Below are 23,818 nucleotides of genomic sequence, written 5' to 3' on the forward strand. Positions count from 1 at the left end.
CGGGTGGTGTAAAGCCCCCTGTTGACCATAATGAAGGTACTTAGCTCTTAGGCAACAATTGCTGTGAACAGCTGATTGTAAAAGTAAAACATGGCTATCTGCAGTACAACTGTACAGTTAATTGTTTTTTGACAAAGTGTTTATGATTTACCACAGGTCCATCTGTGCAATTATCAGTTTCAATTTTTAATCATATCAGCTTGTTAGTTTGCTATCTGTACTATCTTTTGGATGGTCTGTCCGTCCATCTGTCAAACATGATTCTGAGAGTTCTGCTTTTGAAGACACTTAGAAGGATGGTGCAGCTTCGAACATTTTTTGGCATTTAAAAGAATACTGATCTCATTTTTGTGGGCTTGTTACATTTCGTTACAGCAGCTATCATGTTAGTATTCAATTTGCACATGAACTATTTTGTGATAACTTGTGTTAGCAGTGGTTGGTAGTTCATCTGATGTTAATCTTTATATTAACATCAGGTGCTCTGCTAATTTTAGTCCACTGGATGATGTTCCAGGCAGAATTAAGGGTGTAGCACAAAACAATAATATGTACAATATGCCTATGTACAATATCCTGTACATAGGCATTCTCGATGGGTCCTCCCAGCATCCATGGCTATTCATTCTAGTATCTATGTGGAACCTCCTCCTGTTCCCTGCCTGTTCCCTGTTGGTTCTTTGGATTGAACATGTTTCTGGATTTTCTGTTGGATCACCTTGTTTGCTTGGACTGCTCTGCAACCTCCAGAGAGGTTTTGCCTTTGGCGCCGGCCTCCTGCTCGGTCCCCAGTGTGTTTCCAACCTCATTGTTGGCTGTCCTGCCGACCCTTTGAACTCTGCCTGTCGGGTCCACCTCTGGGTCATCCTCCTGAACTATTGGTCCCCTGTTCCCTCTCTACCTTGCCTTTGGGCCGCCCACCTGAACTCTCCAGTTCCCCCTCTGTCCTGCTTCTGGGCCGCCGACCTCAGGTCCCCTGTTCCCTCTCTGTCTTGCCTTTGGGCCACCCACCTGTACTTTCCATGGACTAAGAGACTGTTTTGTTCTGTGTTTTGGACTCTGACCCCCCTGCTGTTCTCCTTCTGCCCACCCTGGTTCAGTTTTTTGGACTTGGTTTTGTGGGGTGGGTTTTTGTTTAAGAACATCAGGGTATGTTCTTTAGGGGAGGGGTACCTGCTCTACCCTACACCTGTTGTGACAACCGGATTACCATGATTAATTTCACACACTGAAATATGAATGTTCAGTGTTTCCATGGACACTGGACATGACCCTCTTCCAGCACAAACTGGATTATGTGACAACGTAAACTTTTTACTTTAGTTGTAACAACTAATATGTGAAGATTTGGATGATAGATGAAACTATAAAAATTTAGGCAAATAAAATGGTTAAGTGTGTCGTATTGATTTGGTGATGTTAGAATACCTACTATAAACCATATAAATTAAAACAATTGAGGTCTTTGGAAGTAAACATGGGTGCTTGCAGTTGAAGGTAAAGCACACAACAAATCCCCTTTCAACAAGCTACCACTTATTTCTGTTCATGTCACATCAGTGATGGGAAAGTGTTTTTCAGCTTGTAGTTTTATATAGCTTTATTGTACCTCTTGTACTTTGAAATCCAACAACTACAACAGTCATACTCATCATCCACATTTACAGTGTCTACAATGACATAACACTGTTGACAAATTTACATGCGGTTCTGCAAATATTTCAAAAGCCAAAGCTTGTTCTGTCTCAAATCCTATTTATTCCAACATACCTTTCTTCCCGTGTGGTTCTTTGCAGTTGTCATGTAGGCAGGCACCCCAGGGTGACCACTGGGAGAGCAAGCACTGGTGCTGGCAAGGGATGATGCAGTGCTGGACAGCTGACGGGGGCTCTTCACCAGCGCATAGCCTGGCATTCACAGGCCTGGACACTGAATAAACAAGAAGAACAAAGGAAAGGATATACCAGGCTTAAGTCAAGCTCAGACACACACAGGCAGCAGTGAAGTGTGCGTGTGCGTGTGTGTGTGTGTGTGTGTGTGTGTGTGTGTGTGCGTGTGTGTGTGCATGTGTGCACACTATTGCTGTCAAAAAACAAGTTTGGAAATGTAATGCAAACAGAAAATGAAGAAGCACTGTCATTGACTTCACTGTCATTGGACTGAAAAGTATGGATGTAAATTAGTTTAAGATAGTAGATTTTTGAGTATTGTATGTATTAGTAAAGACTATAGCTGGGTAGATTTAGAAAGCTTATTGTGGAGTAAAAAATAAAAAAGCAAAATAGAACAGAAGGAAAATTGCTCTCATGTCATGGCTGGCTCAGGAGAATATTAAATGGAGGGCAGTGGTAAGCTAAGGGAGTAAACAGGAGCTAAACAGGGAGATATTAAGGCAAGACACGGTATAACCAATTCACTCCTAAGCATGGCTGGTATCATTTGTAGATCAGAGAAAGCTCAGTCACCTGTAATAGGCTCTGACATTAGTCTTTCACACAGAATGAGAGGGCATTTTTTGCCTGTCCACAACATGGGGATTTATTCAATCTAATATTCCATTTTGATGCACCTCCGCACATCATTGAGTGGCAAATTTCCATTTAAATGAGAGCCCAAAGAGAAATTCACTGTCTATTGTGCATTTTGTCTTCTTAACAAAAGTAATTTACATGGTGTTTGATCTCCTCTGTAAAAATTGAGATGCTTGTTTAAACTCTTGCTTGCTTATGCATAAAATGCATAGTACATAGCTTTCTGCTTTGTATTTGTCAATTGCATTACTGCAGTAGGCATCCAACAGGAGCAAATTGTTTTCCACATTACATGAACAAGTAGATCTCTATATTGCAGCCATACAGCCACATCTGTCTACATTAACTAATGCTGTGCAGGTCACATTAAAGTAAACATTACAATTGATGTATTGATCTTTGCCCCTCACATCCATTGGTTCAAAGAGCTCTCCTCATTTATATTATATATTCAGCTAACATATTCACTATCCAAACACTCCTGATCTAGCATTTCTCTGTACACATTTGGTGTTAAAGGGGCATCCCATTGCAACTGCCAAAACACCTCAGCTATGAAATTAAGCTACCCAAGACTTATCTGAAAAAAAAAAAATTGTTATTATTAAATAAATGGTTATGTTTATTGGGAAGAAAGAGTCTGATTTGCAAAAAATATATAGTTGAAAGCCATGAAAAACTACCCACTGTGCTTAATTAAAAAGATAAATTAAATACTTGGTATGCATGTGGTCCATTTCTTGTAGTGATTGATTTTATAAGCCTAACACTTTGATTTTGTTTAATTGAAATTTTGTAAAAGAGTATCACTTTTTTACACACAGCTATTTGGAGTTTTTTTTAACCAAGTCTTAGGCAGAATCCTAGTGGCCTGAGGATAGAAGCTCTGAGCCTCTCAGCGCTGGCCTGGTGTATCTTTCCGATCGCAGCAGGGAGAAAAGACCATTATCCGGGTGGTTGGTATCCTTAATGGTTCTCCTAGCTTTATTCTCGCTGCCCCTGGTGTAAATATTCTTTAGGCTTGTAGAGCACCACCTATTGTATGCTCAGCCAAATGAACAACTTTATACAGGGCTTTGCAATCCTGTGTGGTGTTGTTTCTGTACAAGGCGGCGTTGTTCTCTGTCACTAAGCTCTCAATGGTGCAGGAACAGAAATTCCTCATGCCTGGAATATGAAAATAAAGTGCCTTGCCTTTCTCACCACTGTGTCAGTATGCAGCGTCAAGGTCAGGCCCTCTCTGATGTGGACACCAAGATATGTGAAGCTGCCCAACCTCTTCACCACCCTCAGGACCTGTTGATATTAAGAGGGGGCATAGTTCCTTCTCTGCTTCTTCCCATAGACCACTATCAGATCCTTAGTATTGCTGACATTCAGCAGTTGGTTAAAGTTCTGACACCAGTGGGTCAAGTAACCCTAACCCTTATCTGTGATCAGGCTGACCGCAGCTGTGTCGTCAGCAATCTTGATGATGGTGTTGAGTTGAAAGTGGCTACATAGTCGTATGTGTACAGGGAGTATAGCCATGGGCTAAAAACACAGCCCTGGGGTGCTCCCATGTTAAGGATGAGGTTAGAAGAGGTGTTTCCCCCCCACTCTCACCACCTGGGGTCTGCCTGTCAGGAAGTCAAAGAGTCACATGCACAATAAGGTGTTTAATCCAAGGTGCTTGAGCTTTGTGACTAGTCTGGAGGGGACAATGGTGTTGTGATCTGCAGTCACTGAACAGCAATCTTATAAAGCTCCCTTTCTTGTCCAGGTGTGAAAGGGAGCTATGTGAGATTAACAGAATCAGTAACACTGGTTGTCTTAGTGATTCTGGCAGTTGTTGTTAAATGTTGTATGCTTTTTCATCTGTATTCATATCAATGTTATTACCAAATTCCCTTTAGCTTCACGTAAAACCTGGTTAACCTGTGGTGGTTCTGGGCAACAACAAAAGATCTTTGACACTTTGAGTACATATACAGTACTGTACAGTGCAAAAATCTTAGGCAGGTGTGAAAAATGCTGTAAAGTAAGAATGCTTTCAAAAATTTTAATAAATTAACAAAATGCAAATTGAAATCGGAATCAAATCAATATTTGGTTTGACCACCCTTTGCTCTGAAAACAGTATAATTTCTTCTAGGTATACTTGCACAAAGTCAGGGACTTTGTCGGTATATTGTCAGGTGTATGATTAAACAATTATGCCAAACAGGTTCTAATGATCACCGATTCAAAATGTAGATTGAAACACAATCATTAACTAAAACAGAAACAGCTGTGTAGGGGGAATATAACTGGGTGAGGAACAGCCAAACTCAGCTAACAAGGAGAGGTTGCTGTCAAATGTTATTTGGCAATGACTGAGCATAGCAACAAGACACAAGGTAGGTATACTGCATCAGCAAGGTCTCTCCGAGGCAGATTTCAAGGTAGACAGGGGTTTCCAGATGTGCTGTCCAAGCACTTTTGAAGAAGCACAAACAAACAGGCAACGTTGAGGACGTAGACAGTGCACTTACGGCCAAATAGCAAGACCTCTGACATGGTAACAAGGCCAAGAGACTCAACTATGCATGGACAATATTTATATTGCATGGAAAATATTTGGCTATAGCAGAAAGGTTGAGAGCGGGAGAAGAATGAGTGGCTACAGGCAACAGTGAAGCACGGTGGAGGTTCCTTGCAAGTTAAGGCCGCATTTCTGAAAACAGAGTTGGGGATTTGTTCAGAATTAATGGTCTCCTCAATACTGAGAAGTACAGGCAGATACTTATTCATCATGCATTACTCTCAGGGAGGCATCTTATTGGGCACACAAAGTTGTAGCATATCTACATTGTTTTAATAAATTTATGAGAATTAATACCCAATTATGAATTTTAATATTCAGAAAATATTAATCCATAAACCTCTCGTTTTGTGGGGTATGGTTTTAATAATTATACAATTATTCACTAGTGATCAATTAGTTAATAATCGCTCAATTATCTTAAATCAGTCAGTCAATCTCATATCGAAGGGTAAATTCTCTTGGCAGGGACTTCGAGACAGAATTCATTTGGTTAACTTACAGTGAAATTTATTAACTAACTAAGGTGAATATAAATGCAGTTACATTTACATCAAAGAAATAAACAATGGCTAAACAATGAGAATGTGGAGGTCTATTGTGGGAGAATTTGACTCATACGGCAGCTAATGAATGCAATTAGATGATAACTCGGTTATATTTGTCTAGGAGTTTCAAGGATTAAATATATTGGACTAACCAACTATTGGACATCACTGACCACAGAATGCAGGGTTTTGGTCTTACTTCACACTGGCAGAGTCCGTGCATTCTTGGTTAGGACAGCTTCAAGCCGTCGGCCATTCGCTTTCTTGCCAGGGAATTGCTCCGGAGGACCTTTTGTAGGCTTATTGAAGAAACTTGCAGTGGGGACCAACCCTGGCGCGGGTCAAAGGTTTGGTCGTCCTTTGTTACTGCTGGCGGGACCACGGGCTTGGCCCGGGCGACGTGGATCAGTGTAAGTTAGCTCGAAATAAAGCTTAAAACTTGGTCGTTCTTCAACTAAACTTGTGTAACTTAATGGACTGATAACTTTTAATAAAACAAAACCAAAGAAAACAAAACCCAAGTAAAGTTGCTGTTAAACGAGGGAAAGCTGAGGTCGCGGCACTTCGCGCGTGTAGCTTGAAACGAACAAAGGGCATTCGCTGCGCCGGGCCAAACTCTTAGGGCTTTGCCGGGAGAGGGGGCACGCTGGGCACGTGCCGAAGTGCCGTTGAAGAGCCAGGACCATGCAGAGGACAAGAGAGAAGAGTGACAGCGTGTGTGTCGTGGTTGTGGGGGGCGTGGTTCCCAGAGGGCAGGGGGCTTTGTTTCCGGTTTCCGAGAGAGCGTTTTTCTTTAGACATTAAAAATCAAAAATATATTTGCGCGTATTGTAATCAAATATCTTCCCACAATCAAACCTCAATTGTCAAACAGTTGTACTGTTCTTAGTTTTAAGCACTTGATAAGGGAAACAATTGTCAGATTATTGGACATGATAAATACCGAGTGACATTTATACATTAACGGCATTTCAGACAATGGCATGCAATACTTATTTTGTCCACTTGGGGGAGCTCAGGTTACATGAGGATAGATTGGATTAACCCTAAAACAATCTTTGCTCAGGAGCTGGGGAATTTAGTTATTTAACCTTAAATTCAAGCTGGCAAATTAATCGAGTATAGGATTTCTTTATCATCTTTTCTAAAGGAAGTGTCAGAAAGTATTGTGAACAAGCATTGGTTACACATAAAAATAAAGGAATGACATTAACCTTGCTGAAAATTAAAACACTGCAAAATTAACTTATTTAGATTCTTTTCAGCAACAAATAACAACAACAACAACATGGTAACATAACTACTCAAATGTAGTGGAAAGACCTAGTCAAGTAACTTTTAAAGATTTAATTAAACAAGGTAATGCTTTGAGTTTTGAGGAGACAGCAGTCTTTGTTTACACAAGTTCAGGGCTGTCCCTGGTGTCCTGGATTTTCTCACACCTAGGCGTGAGAAGATGAATATCCTTTGATGTGAGGTAATTAAACAAAGAGCAAGGTCAGTTGCTATGGTTACGCATGTGGAGGGGCAGTTTAGGGTTTCCTGCCCTCTCTCACGAAGAGTTTTGATATGCTGTTTCAGGAGAATGCTAATCTCAGGTCAGTGTTCCTATTGTCATCTTAACAGCCAAGCACCGCATTATCTGGCTGCGGCATCAGAGGTGGCACGTTTTACGATCAGACTTCCCAGAAACAGCACTTAGGGAAAACGACCTTTCACCTTTTCCTTTGGAGTTGCTTCAGCCGTCTGTTAAGTTGATATCCCAAACCCCCTCCTCCTTCTCTCCGGAGAGAGAGAGAAAATTTGCAGTAGTCCAAATTTATTTGGTATAAAATGCACAAATCCACACTGTTGGTACACTACAAAGTTCTTCTGCAGCATGACAATCATCCCAAAACATACAGTGAATTAAGTCATTAAGAACTAGCTTCAGCATAAAAAAGAACAAGAAGTTCTGGAAGTGACGGTTTGACCCACACAGAGCCCTGATCTTAACATCATCAAGTCTGTCTGGTATTAATTAAAGAGAGAGAAGCAACTGCAGCCGCTTAAATCCACTAGAAGCATTGATGCTGATGAAGGCAAAGGGTGGTCACACCAAATATTGATTTGATTTTCCAATTTTTCTTCTGTTCCCTCACTTTCCATTTTGTTCATTTATAAATATCATCTATTATAGGGACTGGCGACCTGTCCAGGGTGTAACCCGCCTTTCGCCCGATGTCAGCTGGGATTGGCTCCAGCCCCCTGCGACCCTGTACACAGGATAAGCAGTTGACGACGGATGGATGGATCGATCTATAAAAGGGGCATTAGGGAGTTTTCAGCAGCCACTAGTGGTGCGGTTTTGAGATTTCAACCACGTGTGTGCTTGTACGTATGCTCGCTTGAACTGATGAGCGAGCGTGATTCCGAAACACAACCGCTTTCATACAGAGATCTGCAATAAATGCAGAAACACCGGCATGCAGGCTGTAGCTTTTCACACAGGCATATTCAGGCTCTGTTACTTTAACGTTCCTGGCTCAGAGGCAGCTCAACAGCCGGCTATTGACAGACAGGTAGACCGCTTCACACAACATGCTGGAAACTCAGGTAGACTCCCACTGCAACGTTACTGTAATAGTTTTATCAGCTTGAAGTTGATAACGGTTACATGATAATGGTACATTTACTGCATTTAGCAGACGTACTACATCGTTAGATGAGACAGCTAGCTTGTTAGATCGCCTGTCTGCTTTTCAGTAACTATCTTTACTATCTGTGTATCTTTCACCAGAGGCTCAGCAATGTCCAGTGACCTAGACTGTATAATGTAAGGAGATTGTGTCACACTTTATAAGAGTTAGACCGCAGTAAGTAACTGTAGTGTTCGTGGATGGGTCTTCCTCTGTGTTGTGTGTCCCTCTTGTTGCAGTGTTATATATATATACACACACACACACACACATATATATATATATAAAAATACACACATACATACATATATCTTTAAAGCTTACTTTAAAGCATTTTTCCCACACCTGCCCTTTGCACAGTACTACAGTGTATCTATGATTTTGCGTATCACTGAGTGATACCCACAGTCATGATTCAACTATAGAGAAAGCTCATAATTTAAGGTCTACTCTTTTAGTTTAGTTTTAGTTCCACAATTCTTTCCAAAAAAATTTTAAAAATCCTGCTACAAAGGACTGAGTTTTATGATTGTGGCAGAAGAAAGAGCAGTTTGTTTGGGAGGTAAAAAAAAAGAAGAGACAGAGACAGAGTAGCATGCAGAATGAGCAGAGCCACCACTGCTGAATGACAAAGGAAAGTGTGGCATATAACAAAACTCAAATTTTGCAGGAATAGCAAATGTTAAGAGGGTTAGGTCAAAGCTCCACACTGTAAAATTTATCAGGACCAACCTTTTCTTTGTTTATATTCTTCACATCAAGTTAAAACAGGACAAGTGCAGAGCAATGAAAACACAGCATCTAAGGTTTTCCTCAATGCATAGTTAAGAGCAGTAAACAAACGTAATGCAGGCTTCACAACCAGCTAAGCTGATCTGGCCCCTAAATACACAGTTTAAATAAATTTAACCAACAAATAAATAATTAATTTAATTTTTTTACACCACTGATATACTACATGAATCCTACAATGTTACAATGTGCAACTTGGGATTATCACAATAAAATGTATGTATAAATCTTACAATTACGCTATTGGCAATTTACATTTATCCGATGCTTTTATCCAAAGCGACTTACAATTGCTATGTCTGTCAGAGGTCGCATGCCTCTGGAGCTACTAGGGGTTAAGTGTCTTGCTCAGGGACACAATGGTGGATGGGTCACAGTGGGGGATTGAACCCAACTCTCTCACACCAAAGGCATGTGTCTTATCCATTGCACCACCACCCATATACTGTGTGGATTTGCACATACTGTACATGTATATACACTGTGAGCATTCAATAGGACTGAGTATCATTTGAGGTTTTGTTGATACCAAACAATATGTTCTCGATGCTTAAATTTGAGAAATATAAACATATTTTTCAGACAAACCCCCTTTTTTCATTTGGAAGTCTCCAAACTCTTTTCTGAACACAATCAGTTGCACAAGAATATTGCCTAAATAAAATTTAGACCAGAAATTCAGTGGTTGTTTTTGATATTCGTTGCTACAGACACATTTCAATCTCAACCTAAAAAGTGCTGAGGTTCAATACCCCGTCCTAAGAGTAAATGGCACTAATTAATGTATGTTAAATTCAGTGTGATGGGCTACCATCTTGCAGGTTGGTCAAAGTTTGTCTGCCTTTTCACTCACCTGTCCCTCAGCTGCAGTGATTTCATCATGCTTTTCGAGGTAATCTGACTGAACAATTAACTCCCCACTAAGCTTAAACTGGCTTTCAGCACTGCCTTTAAGACAAAAACCACAACATGAGATGTGGTTCTTTCTCCTTTTAACTTACTAAAGACAGTAACCTTCTACTTTTCTAACTTGAGTTCTATGCATTGACTGAATACTTTACCTTATGCCACCTGTCTACATTATATTACATCTTGTTAAATCTGCATTATACTAACATAATGCATAATAACATAAGCATAATTCATAGGCAGAGGGAGGATCAGGTTCCGCTTGATGTTCAAAGTAAACGCAAACTAATTTATCCCCTTTAATACTATCGCTGATGTACCTTGATTTAATGTAAAAATACACTGCCCTGCAAGTCTGCCATATTTATCAACTCATAAAATTATTTTACTTATTTTTTTAAAAATGCCCGTTTCTCCTACAATCCAGGCCAGACACAATTACGCAGATGCTTGTACAATACCACACCCACATCAATGTGATTTAGGCATTTAGATTTCTCGCAATAACATAAATGGGAGAAGGAGGTAAGACTGAAAACATTAAACATGAAAACTTTGGCTGTAATAATGCCTGTCTTTATGTACATTTTGAGATCATTCATGTGTGACTACAGCAACAGGGTTTGAGAATTACCAGCTACTGTTATTGTACAGAGTTTTCTGTGACATTTCCACCATGCATCAACTAGGAATCTTGTTATTCTTATGAATCTTGTGCCATGCTAGTTGCTAGTGATGACAAAAGCCTACCAAGCAGCTGTTGGTCCCCTTTTCCTGATGAACAGGTGTTTAGATGCAGATACTTTGTATGAACTTGTAGAACATAAAAGTTTTCTACAGTGCACTCTAAGAAAGGTATTTTCACATAGATGCCAAATAGAGATGTGCCTATTATCTAAAAAGGACATTAGAGTTGTGATATAATTAAGAATTACTGAGGTAAATGTTATTTACCTTTTATGTAATGCATAACCATCCTTCAACAGGCACTAATTGTGGTTGTATTTGTATTCTTAGGATAATGATCTAATAACATTGAAATGTTCATTTTTCACAGTCAATGGTGCATTTCCTAATATAGCACTTTTTAGCCAGAGCCGAACAAAGCCGTTCACAATGCCTCTTATTCACCCACGCACACACTGACGGCAGCAAAGCTGCTGTGATCATCCGAAGTAATTTGGTCTTGTGTCTTGCTCAATTATTTTCTGGTGGGAACATTACTGCCTCGCAAGGACGCTAGCATGGCAATAGATTTCTTGGCCCAGTTCAGTCACTACCTGGCGTCTCTGCTAGTTCCCTGGCAACATCCCGGTTATGTCAAGACTCCAGCAAATACAGAATATATCCCACTGAATAACCATAATTTATCAATTTTACATGTTGGTTTTGTAAGGATTAAACAGAAGAGTGTTAATTAGTGAACTTTAGATGTGCTTGTAGGCCGATTTTGTAACCTTCGGACCAAGTTAGCTGTTTCTCCTTTTTTCCAGTCTTTGTGCTAAGTTAAACTAACCAGCAGCTGCCTTCAAATTTACCGAACAGAAATGACATTGTATCAATATTTTAATCTAACTCTCAGTAAGAAAGCAAATAAAATGATTTCACAAAATGGCAAACTATTCTTTATGAGAGGTGCAACATCTGCATAATAAAATACATCCCAGGCAAACACTTTTTAATCCCATGCAGCTTTACTTCTTTTTCTGTAAGGTGTAAGTGAGGGGATCTTCCTTAAAACTCCTAGCAATTGATTTTCATCCTGCTCTGTGGTTGCCTGGCTCTCAACGTGACATAAGTGACGTTTAATGTGAAACTGAGGTGAAAATGAGCTATTTCAGATGCAGAGTAGTGTGCCTTTAGCCACAGTATATTCAAGCTCAAGAAAACACAAGGCAATGATCCTTACTGTCTACTTTAGCTACAGCAACATAACATAATACTGTAATGCTAAGTTTCACTTTAATAATGTATGCTCACAGCTTATATCAAAATACTCCACTGAGTTTACTTGGAATTTATTGTAGTTGTATCTCCTGAGTCACCATGTGCTTCCAGCAAGCCATGGGTCAACTGTGATGAAGGCAGTTTTTCATACCCTCCTTCCTGTGATGTGGTGCTGACTCATCAGGGACTTGAACGCAGTAGGTCTTCCTGGTCTGGATCCCCGCTCCACACAGAATACTGATGTTAGCGAGACGCCGGTCCTGCTGGCTCAGTAAAGGAGGGATGCGACACTCGCCCCAGTCAGTGGTCCTCCACACATACCTGACAGAGCACACACAGACACGCAAACACATTTGGAATACAAACAAGCAAACAGCAGTTAAGTTGAGTCATTGCTGGAGTCACAGTTTGATATGTCTTAGGAAGTATACAGGTTTATCATTATTGTGTATTTGAGAAACAAAAACAATTTCTAAATGAATATATTTAAAAAGGAATTCAGTATACACACAACAGTGGCAGCTGTTTCAGAAAAGCCACACAAAGTAAAAGACAAATCAGCGAGAGCAGTCTCTGGCACGAGTCTCTGTCACAGTATGTCAGGAGGAGGGAGGCATGATTATTTGGATTTCAAAACTTCTAAACAAATGTTTGGTTTCAACTATGAAAAATGCAGTGGTGCAGAAAGCAATAATAATGGAGGAGTTTACCAGAACAACAGCCTGTAGTAATCTATCAAATGCTTAATTTCCGTAATGAGTTTTCCCTAATCATGTAAATCCTCTGCTCTCAGGCACTCAATGTAGATTTAGCAAATAAAACAAAATCTACCAGCAGGGCGAATAATTCTCTATTGACTACTTTGTTTACTGCATGTAATATTAGCCAAAGCCTATCTCAAATGCTCCTAAAACAATGCAGTTCTGTTAAACACTGTCATCCATGTCGTGTCCATTGGGTCAGAAACTCCCAATAGTACATTAGGTTAGTGTAGTTGTCACAGATAATTGAGGTAATGCCAAAAGAATATGCACAAAATAAAACAATAGTGAAGTCATGAATATTTGCCCCCTCTAGGCTTTCTCTCATAATCATTCAGGTGAAAAAGCTCAGAGAAACTAAATTAAAAATCATTATTTGGTTTTAGACTTTGACATTTTATGCATTAAACATCTGCATCAGGAGATTACACGTGAACAGAGCTTTTGTTTCTGAGGACTGTGAGATCAAAATGAGATGATAACCATGTTGAGAACTACCTGGGGCAGTTTGGAAGTAAATCTCCGATGATGTTGCAAGCTTCTTTTTCCTCAAGGGCAGGACATCGTTTTCCACCTCCAACTGGGATCTGCGTCATGATCCGTGACCGGAGGCGATAACCAGGAGACAGGTCGGTGGACCGGCAGGTCTTAGAGCAGGGACTCCACGATGACCAATCAGATGTCTGACAGTCTTTGGGCATCACACACGCCTGGAAGGTCACGGGGGAGTTGTCCTTTGCACAGAGACTTCAGATTGAGAGGGTAAAAAAAAAGAAGAAAATGCATTTTTTTATTTCATACTATAACCTCTTTGTAACCCCTTCACAGTTAGAGAAGACAGTTTCTATTTAAGGAGTCAGAGAGAATGAAACAGAGGAATGATAAATGTTGGGATTCAAATAGATTGGTGGCTGTTTGTATGAAGTAATAATGACATCAATTGTAAGAAATACCACCTGAATGGAGAACCTACAAGTGGATGTCTTGATTTCCTAATAAAAAAATGACCTTTGCAGCTTCCACTTCTACATGACAGTCAACGCTATTATACATCATGATAACACAGGTCTCAGACATAAAGCCAGCCTTTACAGAAATGGTACAAAGAGCTGAAATGCTCACTTAAAAATACAAAACATGTGCATTAGTCATGTAATTACAGCTTCCATTGTTTAATTTGGACAATTTAATTAGTTAGGTTATTAAGATGTGAGTACCATGTTCATTTTACAATTTTACTTTGTAATTAGGCTGTAATTAGAAACGCAGAATGAGGCAGAACTCAGGTGGGAAATGCATATTCAAAAGCTCCGATCCCACTTCTTAGTAAATACCATGCTAATCAGGCACTGTACTGTAAATGGTCCCTTCACACTCAAGCCATAAAGCCAGCGAACCTGCTTCGCCTGGGACAATAACATGTGACTATCATAGCACATAACAAGATACACAGTGTAAGCCCCTTCATCCAAAAGGCATGGCACAAACAAGACGCATCACATCAAAACTGGCATGATACTTAATTCTATACTGTACACGAGAGTTCCCTTAAGGTATTACTGCTTAGCTTTTATTTAGCTGTGCAATGCACTGCTCGTGACTATAAATCTAAAGCACTGAAAAGTGGTTTCTGATACCATGATTTCAATGAATGGTAGTCAACAACTGATTTAAACAGTCAACTAACAGTGTAACTTTACACCAATGGTGTAGTGGCATTTAGTCAATATAATATACACGTAATGACTTTCTCTCCTTGAAAAGAAAGCACAAGATTGAGCATTGTTTATTTCAGTGTGTGTATGTGTGTGTGTGTGTGTGTGTGTGTGTGTGTGCGCACGCACTTGCTTTGTGTGCGAGCATGTGCAAAAATCCATCCTTATCAAATTCAAATACCAGGGTCAACTCAAACAGCGGGGACGGGAGGAGAGCAGCACTTGACATTTACCACAATAGTGCCTCACCACCATGCTAATATGCGGGTGAAACACCAGCTCTCGCATAATCTTGTTATAATTGAATAAATAACCAGCATCAATAAGAACCTTTTTTCTTTCAGTGGACATACCTCCGCAAGAGGAAAATGGCCCACTGGGATCGTGAGGGGGTTGACCATTGATCATGTCCCTGTCATGTTACAAAGCAATGCAAGTGTGGAAGAACCACGAAAACAATCGACTCCATTAGAACTATTTCACCTGACAGACACCCACATTCAGCTAAAGAGCATTTTGTACAACTCACCTCACATGCTACATCAGTGGAAAAAGAGATTAATGTAAGACAAATCCAATTATCTGTGCAAGTCTGTTCCCAAGACCAACTACAAACCACCTCTTTTCACACAGCCACCTTGCTTTCATCGTAATCTTGAGCTTATCATCATTTTTCACTGTGTGTTTATTTCCCCTGTATTCATCTCAGGTTCACCTTTTTTTAATTCTCACTCTATGAAAGGTACAGTACTTGTGATTGGCTTACCTTAGCATAGCATTCCTGCCGTCACTCCGTGTGCAGCGGACTTGTCGTGTCTGGTACCCCACCTCCAGTTCCCATGACATGGGGTACTTGTCATGTGCATGAGGGTGGGGGTGGTGTTGGTGATGGGTGTGGTGGTGAGACGCCTGTGTGTGCAATGTGACTGTGTTGTTCTCAACGGAGCTGCTAAAGTCCACTGTGGTCCTACCACTTAACAGGGCATCCTTGTGATGGGGTAGTCGGCACTCGCTCCAGGCCCCTACTTTAAGGCTATACTGGTACTCGCCCTCCCCAGCAGGGCAGTCAACAGGGCCAGAACAAGTCCTGGTTTCAGTCAGGTTGGGGCAGTTTTCACCTCCGTACATTGGTGTGGCCAGGACATGTCGAGTTCGATGCTGCAGGCCAGAGCCACAGGTTTTGCTGCAACTTGACCAGGAAGTGAAGTCTGAAACTACACAGTCCTGGGGGCAGGGGATGAGGCATGCCTGCTCCACAGATGGTTTCTGGGAAAAGAACTCACATATCCTTGAGGTGACTGTAGTACGGTTTGAAGTGCGTACACAATGAACTTTGCGCCTCTGGATGCCGTGCTGTGCTGTAATACACTCAGCTGTCCTCAGCTTGAGCTCGTTGGAAAAAAAAGGGACAAGAACACAGCCCCCCCAGTCTGATACCTCCCATTCAAAGAGGTCCTGGTGCCAGTCGCAGACCTTAAAGCAGTGCCGCTGGCTTTCTGGCTTGTCTGTGCGCTGGCAGTGGGAATGGTGGGTAGTCCAGCCCTCCATGTGGACACACCATATTGTCCTTGTCTGCACCCCGCCAGAACCACACTCCTCCCCGATACACTGACCCCACTGGCCTGCAACCGAGAAAAGACACACAGAGAGGGCATTTTCATTAAAACCTGGAGCTTTAGGAAAAAAAATTATGATTTAAATTGAAGCTATCTGGTAGCTTGCAATCAAGCACAATTCAAGGCCATTCACTTAACCTCCATGATTGCTTTATTCATGAACTGAGGAAGAAAGGGACAAAGGAACACAAAGTAATCAAACCACTGGAGGACATTTTTTAGTTAGTTTCACAAAGGACTAGATTCACTTAAGGCTCATGCAGACACAACTTTCAGTGTCGGCCAATGGCCGTGCTGTTCAGACTACACAACTTGCCGTCTTGTGACAAGATCTTCAAGTTGATTTAGCGTTCACACTACGTGACGGATCGGTTACAGTGGGTGTCACACTTCACAAGCTGACAGCGGCTGTGTCACCCGACGCTGGTCTCCAAACCACGTTTTGTCAAGAAAACATACGTGAAATGTGAAACGGGAAATGACACAAACCTACACATGAAACAGCTGTTTCAGACAAAGAATTTGGGTGAAAGAATGGATTAGCACACACAGGTAGCAGGGATTGCCTGGGATACAGAGAGAGCTGGAGGTGAGTAAAAAGTGTTTTGCAGTGAAAATGTAGCTGCCTGCTCTCATTGGCTGGATGTGGACGTCGAGTCGGCTGACTTCTCCAGATTTGGCATGCTAGATATCTGGCTAGCGTCTGCGATGGGTCAGGGAACCGTTTGATGCATCGTTGAGTAGTTCACACATAACGACTGGTGGCCGCCGATTGATCGCTGATTTACCCCTGATCACAGCCTGACGTTTGCAGAGCTCCCCAACTGGCAAATTGGGCTTAAAATAGTGTAGTGTGAACTAGGCTTTAAGTTCTTGTTTCCATACTGATTAATAGCTTATGTAAGACATGACCAGTTGTGCATCCACAGTTGCTGCTAAAATGCTATTACTTTGCTGAACTGAGCTCTTTAAATCTAGCTTAAAAGAAATATTGTTTATTTGTTTTCTAATTTCAGTCATTATTGTTAATGTCATCTTTTCAACAGTGCAAGCATCTTGTCTGCAAAGATTAAACTGAAGTTGTTGCGACACGATTTTCATTTAAAATAACTCGAAACCAACCACAGACATGTACGGCATTTTGTTGCAATCAGACTCTTTGCTCACAGCACAGGAGGATTTGAGTTGTCTTGATGTGCAATTATCATTGCTGGCTGGAAAAATTTAAGAAGACAATCAGGTCTTAAAAGGAATTTCAGCAGCAAAGCAATTTCTGTCTCCAAATAAGGAAGAAACTTAGAATAACGTGACGTTGCCTTCGAGTCGTTTTCAGTGTACAGAGAAAAAAACTAAAAGTAGATATTTGTGTGATAGCTTTAGGAACTGTTAACAACACCACAGTTCAAAAGGTAAAGTTCTGAGGGTTAATTCAGCCTGATGGTCTTTTAATGCATGGTTGAAACTGATTTATAAATGTAATCTCTGCTGCGGTAACATTTTAAATAACAAACTCTGAAATATTATTGTGGACACAAATGATGTGAACATTCTGCCATATTGACATGTGGAGTTTAGGGCCTTAGGCAAGAAAAATGAACTAAGCAGCCAAGTTAAGCTACACTCACAAATGTGCAAAATCCTGTTTTCTCATGAAAATGCTCAGTCCAATAAATTTCACACACATTTAAGTTTTGAAAGAGAGCAGCAACTTCCTTTTCAGGTATTCAGCATCATATCTGAGTGATGATGTGGTGGATTTCTGTAGCGTGAAACAGAATCGCACTTGGCAGTCACTACTTGGTAACATCAAAGTGTGTGTGACAAAAGCACAGTAATTCTCCACCTCTAACAAATAGTGGAAAGTAGAAGCTCTCTGTGGTCAAGAGGGAAGAAAATTGCTGATACCTTTTTCCCACTGTGAAAACTTGCATCTACGTCAAATTGTAGCTTAAAATGTTATACTTAGATGAATTCAAGCTGACCACAGCCTCTATTTCTGTGAAGAACTTACAACTTTTCACAGCCACATACAAGTCAGTTCAGGTGGTGAAGATATGATGCTCAAAAAAAGCTAGATTTGTGATATAACTTTAGGTATTTTTAGTTGATGTCATCCATCTCAAAAAGAAAATAGAGCTGGCTGTTTTATTTATTCATAAGGGGTAAAAAACAAAAAAACAAAAGCTATGTTAAAGTAAAATTAAAATGGCAATAGAGGAGTCTGTCATAGTGGTGCAGTGGTTAGTATTGTCACCTCACAGCAAGAAAGACCTGGGTAGGAATGAGCGAGTACACCAAATCCACACCGTATCTATACTCAGAATGGGTGGGGCTGGGTGGGATTAACTGGAAGTTCGGTATGGTTGATCAGAAGTTGCAATATTTATTTATATTCACAATAATAAGACAACTTTTTAAAAGATCCTATATTTTCAGTTTAAAATAAAACATAGTGACACATTTTACTACTCTGAAAAGTATATTATCTGTACTGGATACTCATTTCAACTGAGTACTCGCTCAACACTAGTCCTGGGTTCAAATAGACAGGCTGGCTGTGTAGAGTTTTCATGAGTGCAGGTAATGGATGGATGACAAATATAGGAAGAAATGTTGCTGTGAATAACTGTCAGACTGTTCCTACTCATTCTTTCTGTTGTAAAAGACACAACACAAGCTGATGTTCAGTCTCATGAAAATTCATGTCAGTCCCAGTACTGAACATACTGTACTTTAGCCTAACAAAGTTTGGTAAATGAGAGTCCCTGGACTGTTAAATAAGAATATAAATCTGGAAATTAAAACTTCACAGAGTTATCACATGTAGGAAACTCCTTATGCTGTAAATCTTTTTTTAAGAAAATTTTTCCCATTGATCGTGCCTGGAACATCCAACAACACTCATTTTGTTGAAAAATTAAGTCTACGTCTACTATTTTATTGCAATGTGTTCTCAAATCTACACCAGAAAATACCCTGATATGGTGATCCACATTGTGTTAATATCTACAGTAGTATGTGTAGATTAAGGATATTAAAAAGGCTAATTAAAGAGCAATTTTATAAAATGCAAAATTAATTTGTGGTTCATAAAACCCAATCGAAAAACTGATTTGTGTCCTGTTAATTTAGTTTCTGACCTTTTGTCCTCTTTTTCAAAAGAAGTAGACATAAATTAAAAAAGGAAAAAAATGAAATCAATTTGCTGATATGATGTGGTTATCTACCTTCACTTCTCATCCAGTTATTCTGCCACATGCTATGAAAAGGATAATTTGATTCATTTCTTCTAATTGGAATTAAATTGATGTAATAATAAGATCCAACTGCTCCCTAAATTGCTTTCGAATGACAACTCGCTGAAAATGTTTCATGCCTTTCGTGCCAGAGAAATCTGTTATTAACACTTTGTTCCCTGGCCAATCATCGACACAACAACGCTGCTCTGAAGCTGTTGCTTTCTGCTTAAGGGGGCAATATTTCAAACTGCCGAATTGTTTCACAGTTCATCGAAGCACATCATTAAGTTTATTTGTCTGGGCAATGTTAATCGGGACTTACAGTGTAGCTAACATCATTATGTTCGTATGATCTTTTTGTCTTGCACTGAACTGAACACGCCAATGACAAAGCTCAAAGCATAAGAAATTATAAGCGTTACAGTTTATTATTTTAATTTAGCAATAATATTTTTTTAAACTGTAAAAGAGATTGCGCCATAACGAGAACAAGTGCTTCTTTGTCTGATTCAATGAGAAACACATTGAGGGTATTCCAGCAGATGCACATGTTTTATGTGGTACAAAGCGATCACTGTGAAAGTCACGGCAATTATCATCATCCTTTTGTCTTCATTCACCCTGTAGCTAAACGAATCCTAGATGACACCTTTTCTCCCACAAGACATACGGTACATGGGTGGCATAAACCCATCACATGGATATATGGTGCAAAGTATGACATACATGTGACTTATAGAGTAATTCTATTGTGAGTAATTATATTATGTGCCTTTCACAGGGTGTCATTTTACCAGTACCGTCTACCAGTATTAACATGGAGGTAAACAACACACAATAATGTAGACAAAAGCCACATTAAAACTTCATTAGATACACACTGGAATAGTTTGGGATGGGTGGTCCCTTAGTGTAGGGGCCATAGTTACGCTGTTATATAGTTTCTACACTGTTACTTCCTCAGAGGTGCCTGGTTGTGGGCAGCATTGTCTATGACAGCAGTATTGAAAGCAGCAGACTGCTAATTAATGAGTAACTGAGATAGAACTCAGTTAAGAGGTTAAATCAGAGGCGCTCGAAGGCAAAAAAAATATTTGGTGACCTTAGCCTTCCCAAACAAAAGGCCATTTGCAAATAAAGACTGGCAATTTTATACAGGCTACCTTGAAAACAAGCTCCATTAAACAAAAGGGCTAAACAAAAATATCTCACAATAGAAAAATAGGTGGATCCCCAAACTGGAGCAGCTCAGCAAACATTTATATTGCCATAGCCTATTTTACTTGTTTAAGGTGCAAGTATGCATTGCCAAAAGTGGACCATCATTCATTATTTTGTATTTATGAATGCATATTAGGCTGCAGCATGTTGTATTAAACTGAACTAACATGATTGTGTTTCAGTTTGAATTGATAGTTTGAGCTTGGGCTTAGGATGATGAGAGCTGCCAGGCTATTTGTTTACAACCTCGAAGACACTTGAAGCACTCTGAACAGGAGAGACACGTTGTTTCTGTCAGATGAGAGGAGAGGCTATGAAAGATCACTCACAGCTGTGAAAACATCTACACATGTGGAAACATTTTAATAAGACACATTACACAGTAGATGTCAGTCAAATTGAATTTCAAAAAAGTGTAGTCGTATCCCCACTTTCAACATTCCTGCTCTGTGCTGTGCTTAAAGAGTCATTCTTAATTCAGTGAATGCTGACAAGACCAAAACGATCTTATATTGGTTACACCTTAAAAAGGACATGAAAAACTCTCCACAAAAATAAGATGCAAGCAGCAATTCTTAGCTGAGCTTAAAGACCTCCAGTGTCATCACTGAGCAGCTGAGTGCGCTGCTGTTGTGGTCATCTGATGGCAAGGTTTCATCGGCAACGTTGCTCAATGGTGCTGTTTGCACACTGTGCCAGGATATGTGAGCGTGATTTATGGAGGTGTGATTGGGAGTGATTCCGCTGCCAGGGGAGCCAGCTAACACAAGCACTAGTTCATCTCCAAAGCTCTGAATAATCACTCTTTCGATCTGTCAGCATCAGCATCTGTCAGCCCCTCAGGAGGAACCAGTCACCCACAGCTCCTTCATTTCTGTCGCCTTGCTTATACCTTCGGGGGGCTCCGGTACCCCTGGAGTCATTGTAATATTTACTATTCAATTTATGTACTAGAGTTTTCAACAATACAGTCTATGAAAAACACAGAAATTAACTTGACGCTGTAACGTGACAGAACACATATTCTCTTTTTCAACACTGTTCAGTTGACCCGTTAAGTTGGACAAATTAAAGCAAAGCGTACAACAATAACACATAACACAACAAAAGCTATCTCCACTATGCCCTGAAACCAGACAGACAGAGACAAGAAAGAAGAAAACAGCAAAGCAGTAAACAGTTGTTTAAACAGCAGTGACTGTCGAGAGCAAACTGCACCCAGCACTGTTAAATCTTTTACCACTCTGGTCCCTGTCATTACATTTGGTAAAAGCATCAGTGATGTCTGAAGGAGTCATTGGTGCTGAACTTTCCAACTTCACGCCGCCATTTTGGAGCCTTTAAAGTGCAATGTTTACTAGTGCAGATTTAAACTTTTCAACCGAAACAGCTGCATTTTGCATGCCCCAAGACGCTTCTGTAAAGAAAGGGGTACATTTTTTAGCTACGCAATCCGCTGCTTCAGTGCTTCACGAGAAACAGACACAAAGCTGTTTTGAGCATCTATTGATCAACTTGATTTGACTGTCTTTCTCTATCTACTGCACTGCCTGAGTACTTTATTTAGCTTGAATTGCATAAGAAACACATCAATTGCTTCAGCTCTGGAGAGACTTCCCTTTTAACAACATTCAATAATGAAACTTGAACGGAACAACAGCACCACACTTTTAATTACATGTTTATCGATGTGCGATTCATTTGGTGATTTACTACAGTGAGACATACAGAGATGTTTTTCACTCTACTCTGCAGCTTTTGGTGCATTTTCTTCTCAAACATCTGCTGAGTTTACTCACCATCCATCTTCAACTTCTCCGCCTGAGTTAAGTTTGACTGTTTGGATACATGCGTCCTTTGTCGCAACACTTTTTAATTAAATGATACCTATGCCACTGAGCCTCATTATGCACAGAGCCGTCCCCCATGCCACACTTCCATCAGTTGTAATTTATGAGCAGCGAGGTGCATCCTCAATTACAACATTCATATATGCAGAAATTCATCAGATTATCACCAGGCAGTCAATCCATCTCCAGAAGGTCTGAATCAGCTCATTTTAACCAAGTGTTTATGTAGCAGGTTAGAAGGAAATTCTGAAATGTGAGCAAAATAAGTAAAAAAAAAAAAATCATTGCCAGAGGACAATTCACAAGCAAATTAGGTGACAAAAAACACACATCACCTGCAGCTAAAAATAAAGTTTATGTGACAATAAAAAGGATGAGCAGCTACTGTTAGAAGTTTGACCTTCCTGCTTGAATATAAATACATATATTTCCATAAATGCTCAATTATTGAATGCATTATAATATTTGTGTTTTGGTTTGACAATGAGATACTTATTGCAGCTTGCATTACCCGAGGCAAAGCATCAAATGCAGCTTCAATATCCCAAACTAATGAATTACGTATCTTGGGGCTATAATACTATACACATGGCCCCAATGGGCTTTTGTTATAATTTAGCATTCAGCCCTATGGCACCAGTGCCAGACCTACTTGAATGCCTAATCACTAACTGAATGGCCAGCAGTATAGACAAGACAACACTAACACATGTTGTGCCCATTGAGTGATGTAATCCCCATTTTGGCCAATCAGTAACTAACAAAATAAGCTGTGTAATGCAAACCCCTCTTCAGCCATTTTCAAATGCAAAAGTGTAACAATGAGACTCATTTCCTTCCATTATAGAAAATCTGATTAGCGGTGTTCAAGATATTATGTTTGATAAACAGACAAATAAATATATAATCTGGGACTAATGCAGAGACTCTAGCTGGATTTCACCAGGTGTGAAGGTTTAAAGAGCCAGTTTCACACTCTGTAATGTATAAACCATAATGCAGGACCTACAAGCTCCTCTGCTCTGATTTATCTCAAATCAATACTGCAGTAAATCATGAAGAGGATAATTTTAATACCAGCATGAAGACTTATAAGTGAATAATCAATCATATTTAGTCAGTATTAGCATGATTCCTCTAGAGAGTAATCGTTATGTGGGGTATCATCAAGATTGCACCACAGTCAGAAAACACACTAAGGTGGACCCACAATAAATAATAAAAGGTCATAAGGAAGTAATGGCTTTTCTGATATATTCACTGTGTGTTTTCTGGGATATTTCCCTCTTCAGCCAGAGCAAAACAAACAACACAGCACTGTGGCAGGCTGCATGATTATGCCAATGAAAACTGTCATTTTGATCCACATTTATATGCAATCATGGAAGGTGGCAATTCAGCAGCTTTTGATATAACTCAGTGCTGATATTGTTCTTGTGTCACACTGA

At 40.0% G+C, this 23,818-nt stretch overlaps 1 protein-coding gene across 1 annotated transcript in view; it reads right to left on the reverse strand.

Annotated features, from left to right (window-relative positions):
• thsd7ba (thrombospondin, type I, domain containing 7Ba) overlaps positions 1–23,818 on the reverse strand; it is a 150,411-nt gene that overhangs the window by 92,363 nt on the left and 34,230 nt on the right. Inside the window, 4 exon segments of the mRNA XM_038720892.1 lie at positions 1,771–1,929; positions 12,120–12,289; positions 13,228–13,476; positions 15,211–16,066. Of these exon segments, the coding sequence (XP_038576820.1) occupies positions 1,771–1,929; positions 12,120–12,289; positions 13,228–13,476; positions 15,211–16,066 (1,434 nt within the window).

Source organism: Micropterus salmoides, unplaced genomic scaffold, assembly GCF_014851395.1.
Source record: "Micropterus salmoides isolate LMB-PRFRI ecotype aquatic unplaced genomic scaffold, ASM1485139v1 Ms_hic_scaffold_15, whole genome shotgun sequence".
Lineage (NCBI taxonomy): Eukaryota > Metazoa > Chordata > Actinopteri > Centrarchiformes > Centrarchidae > Micropterus > Micropterus salmoides.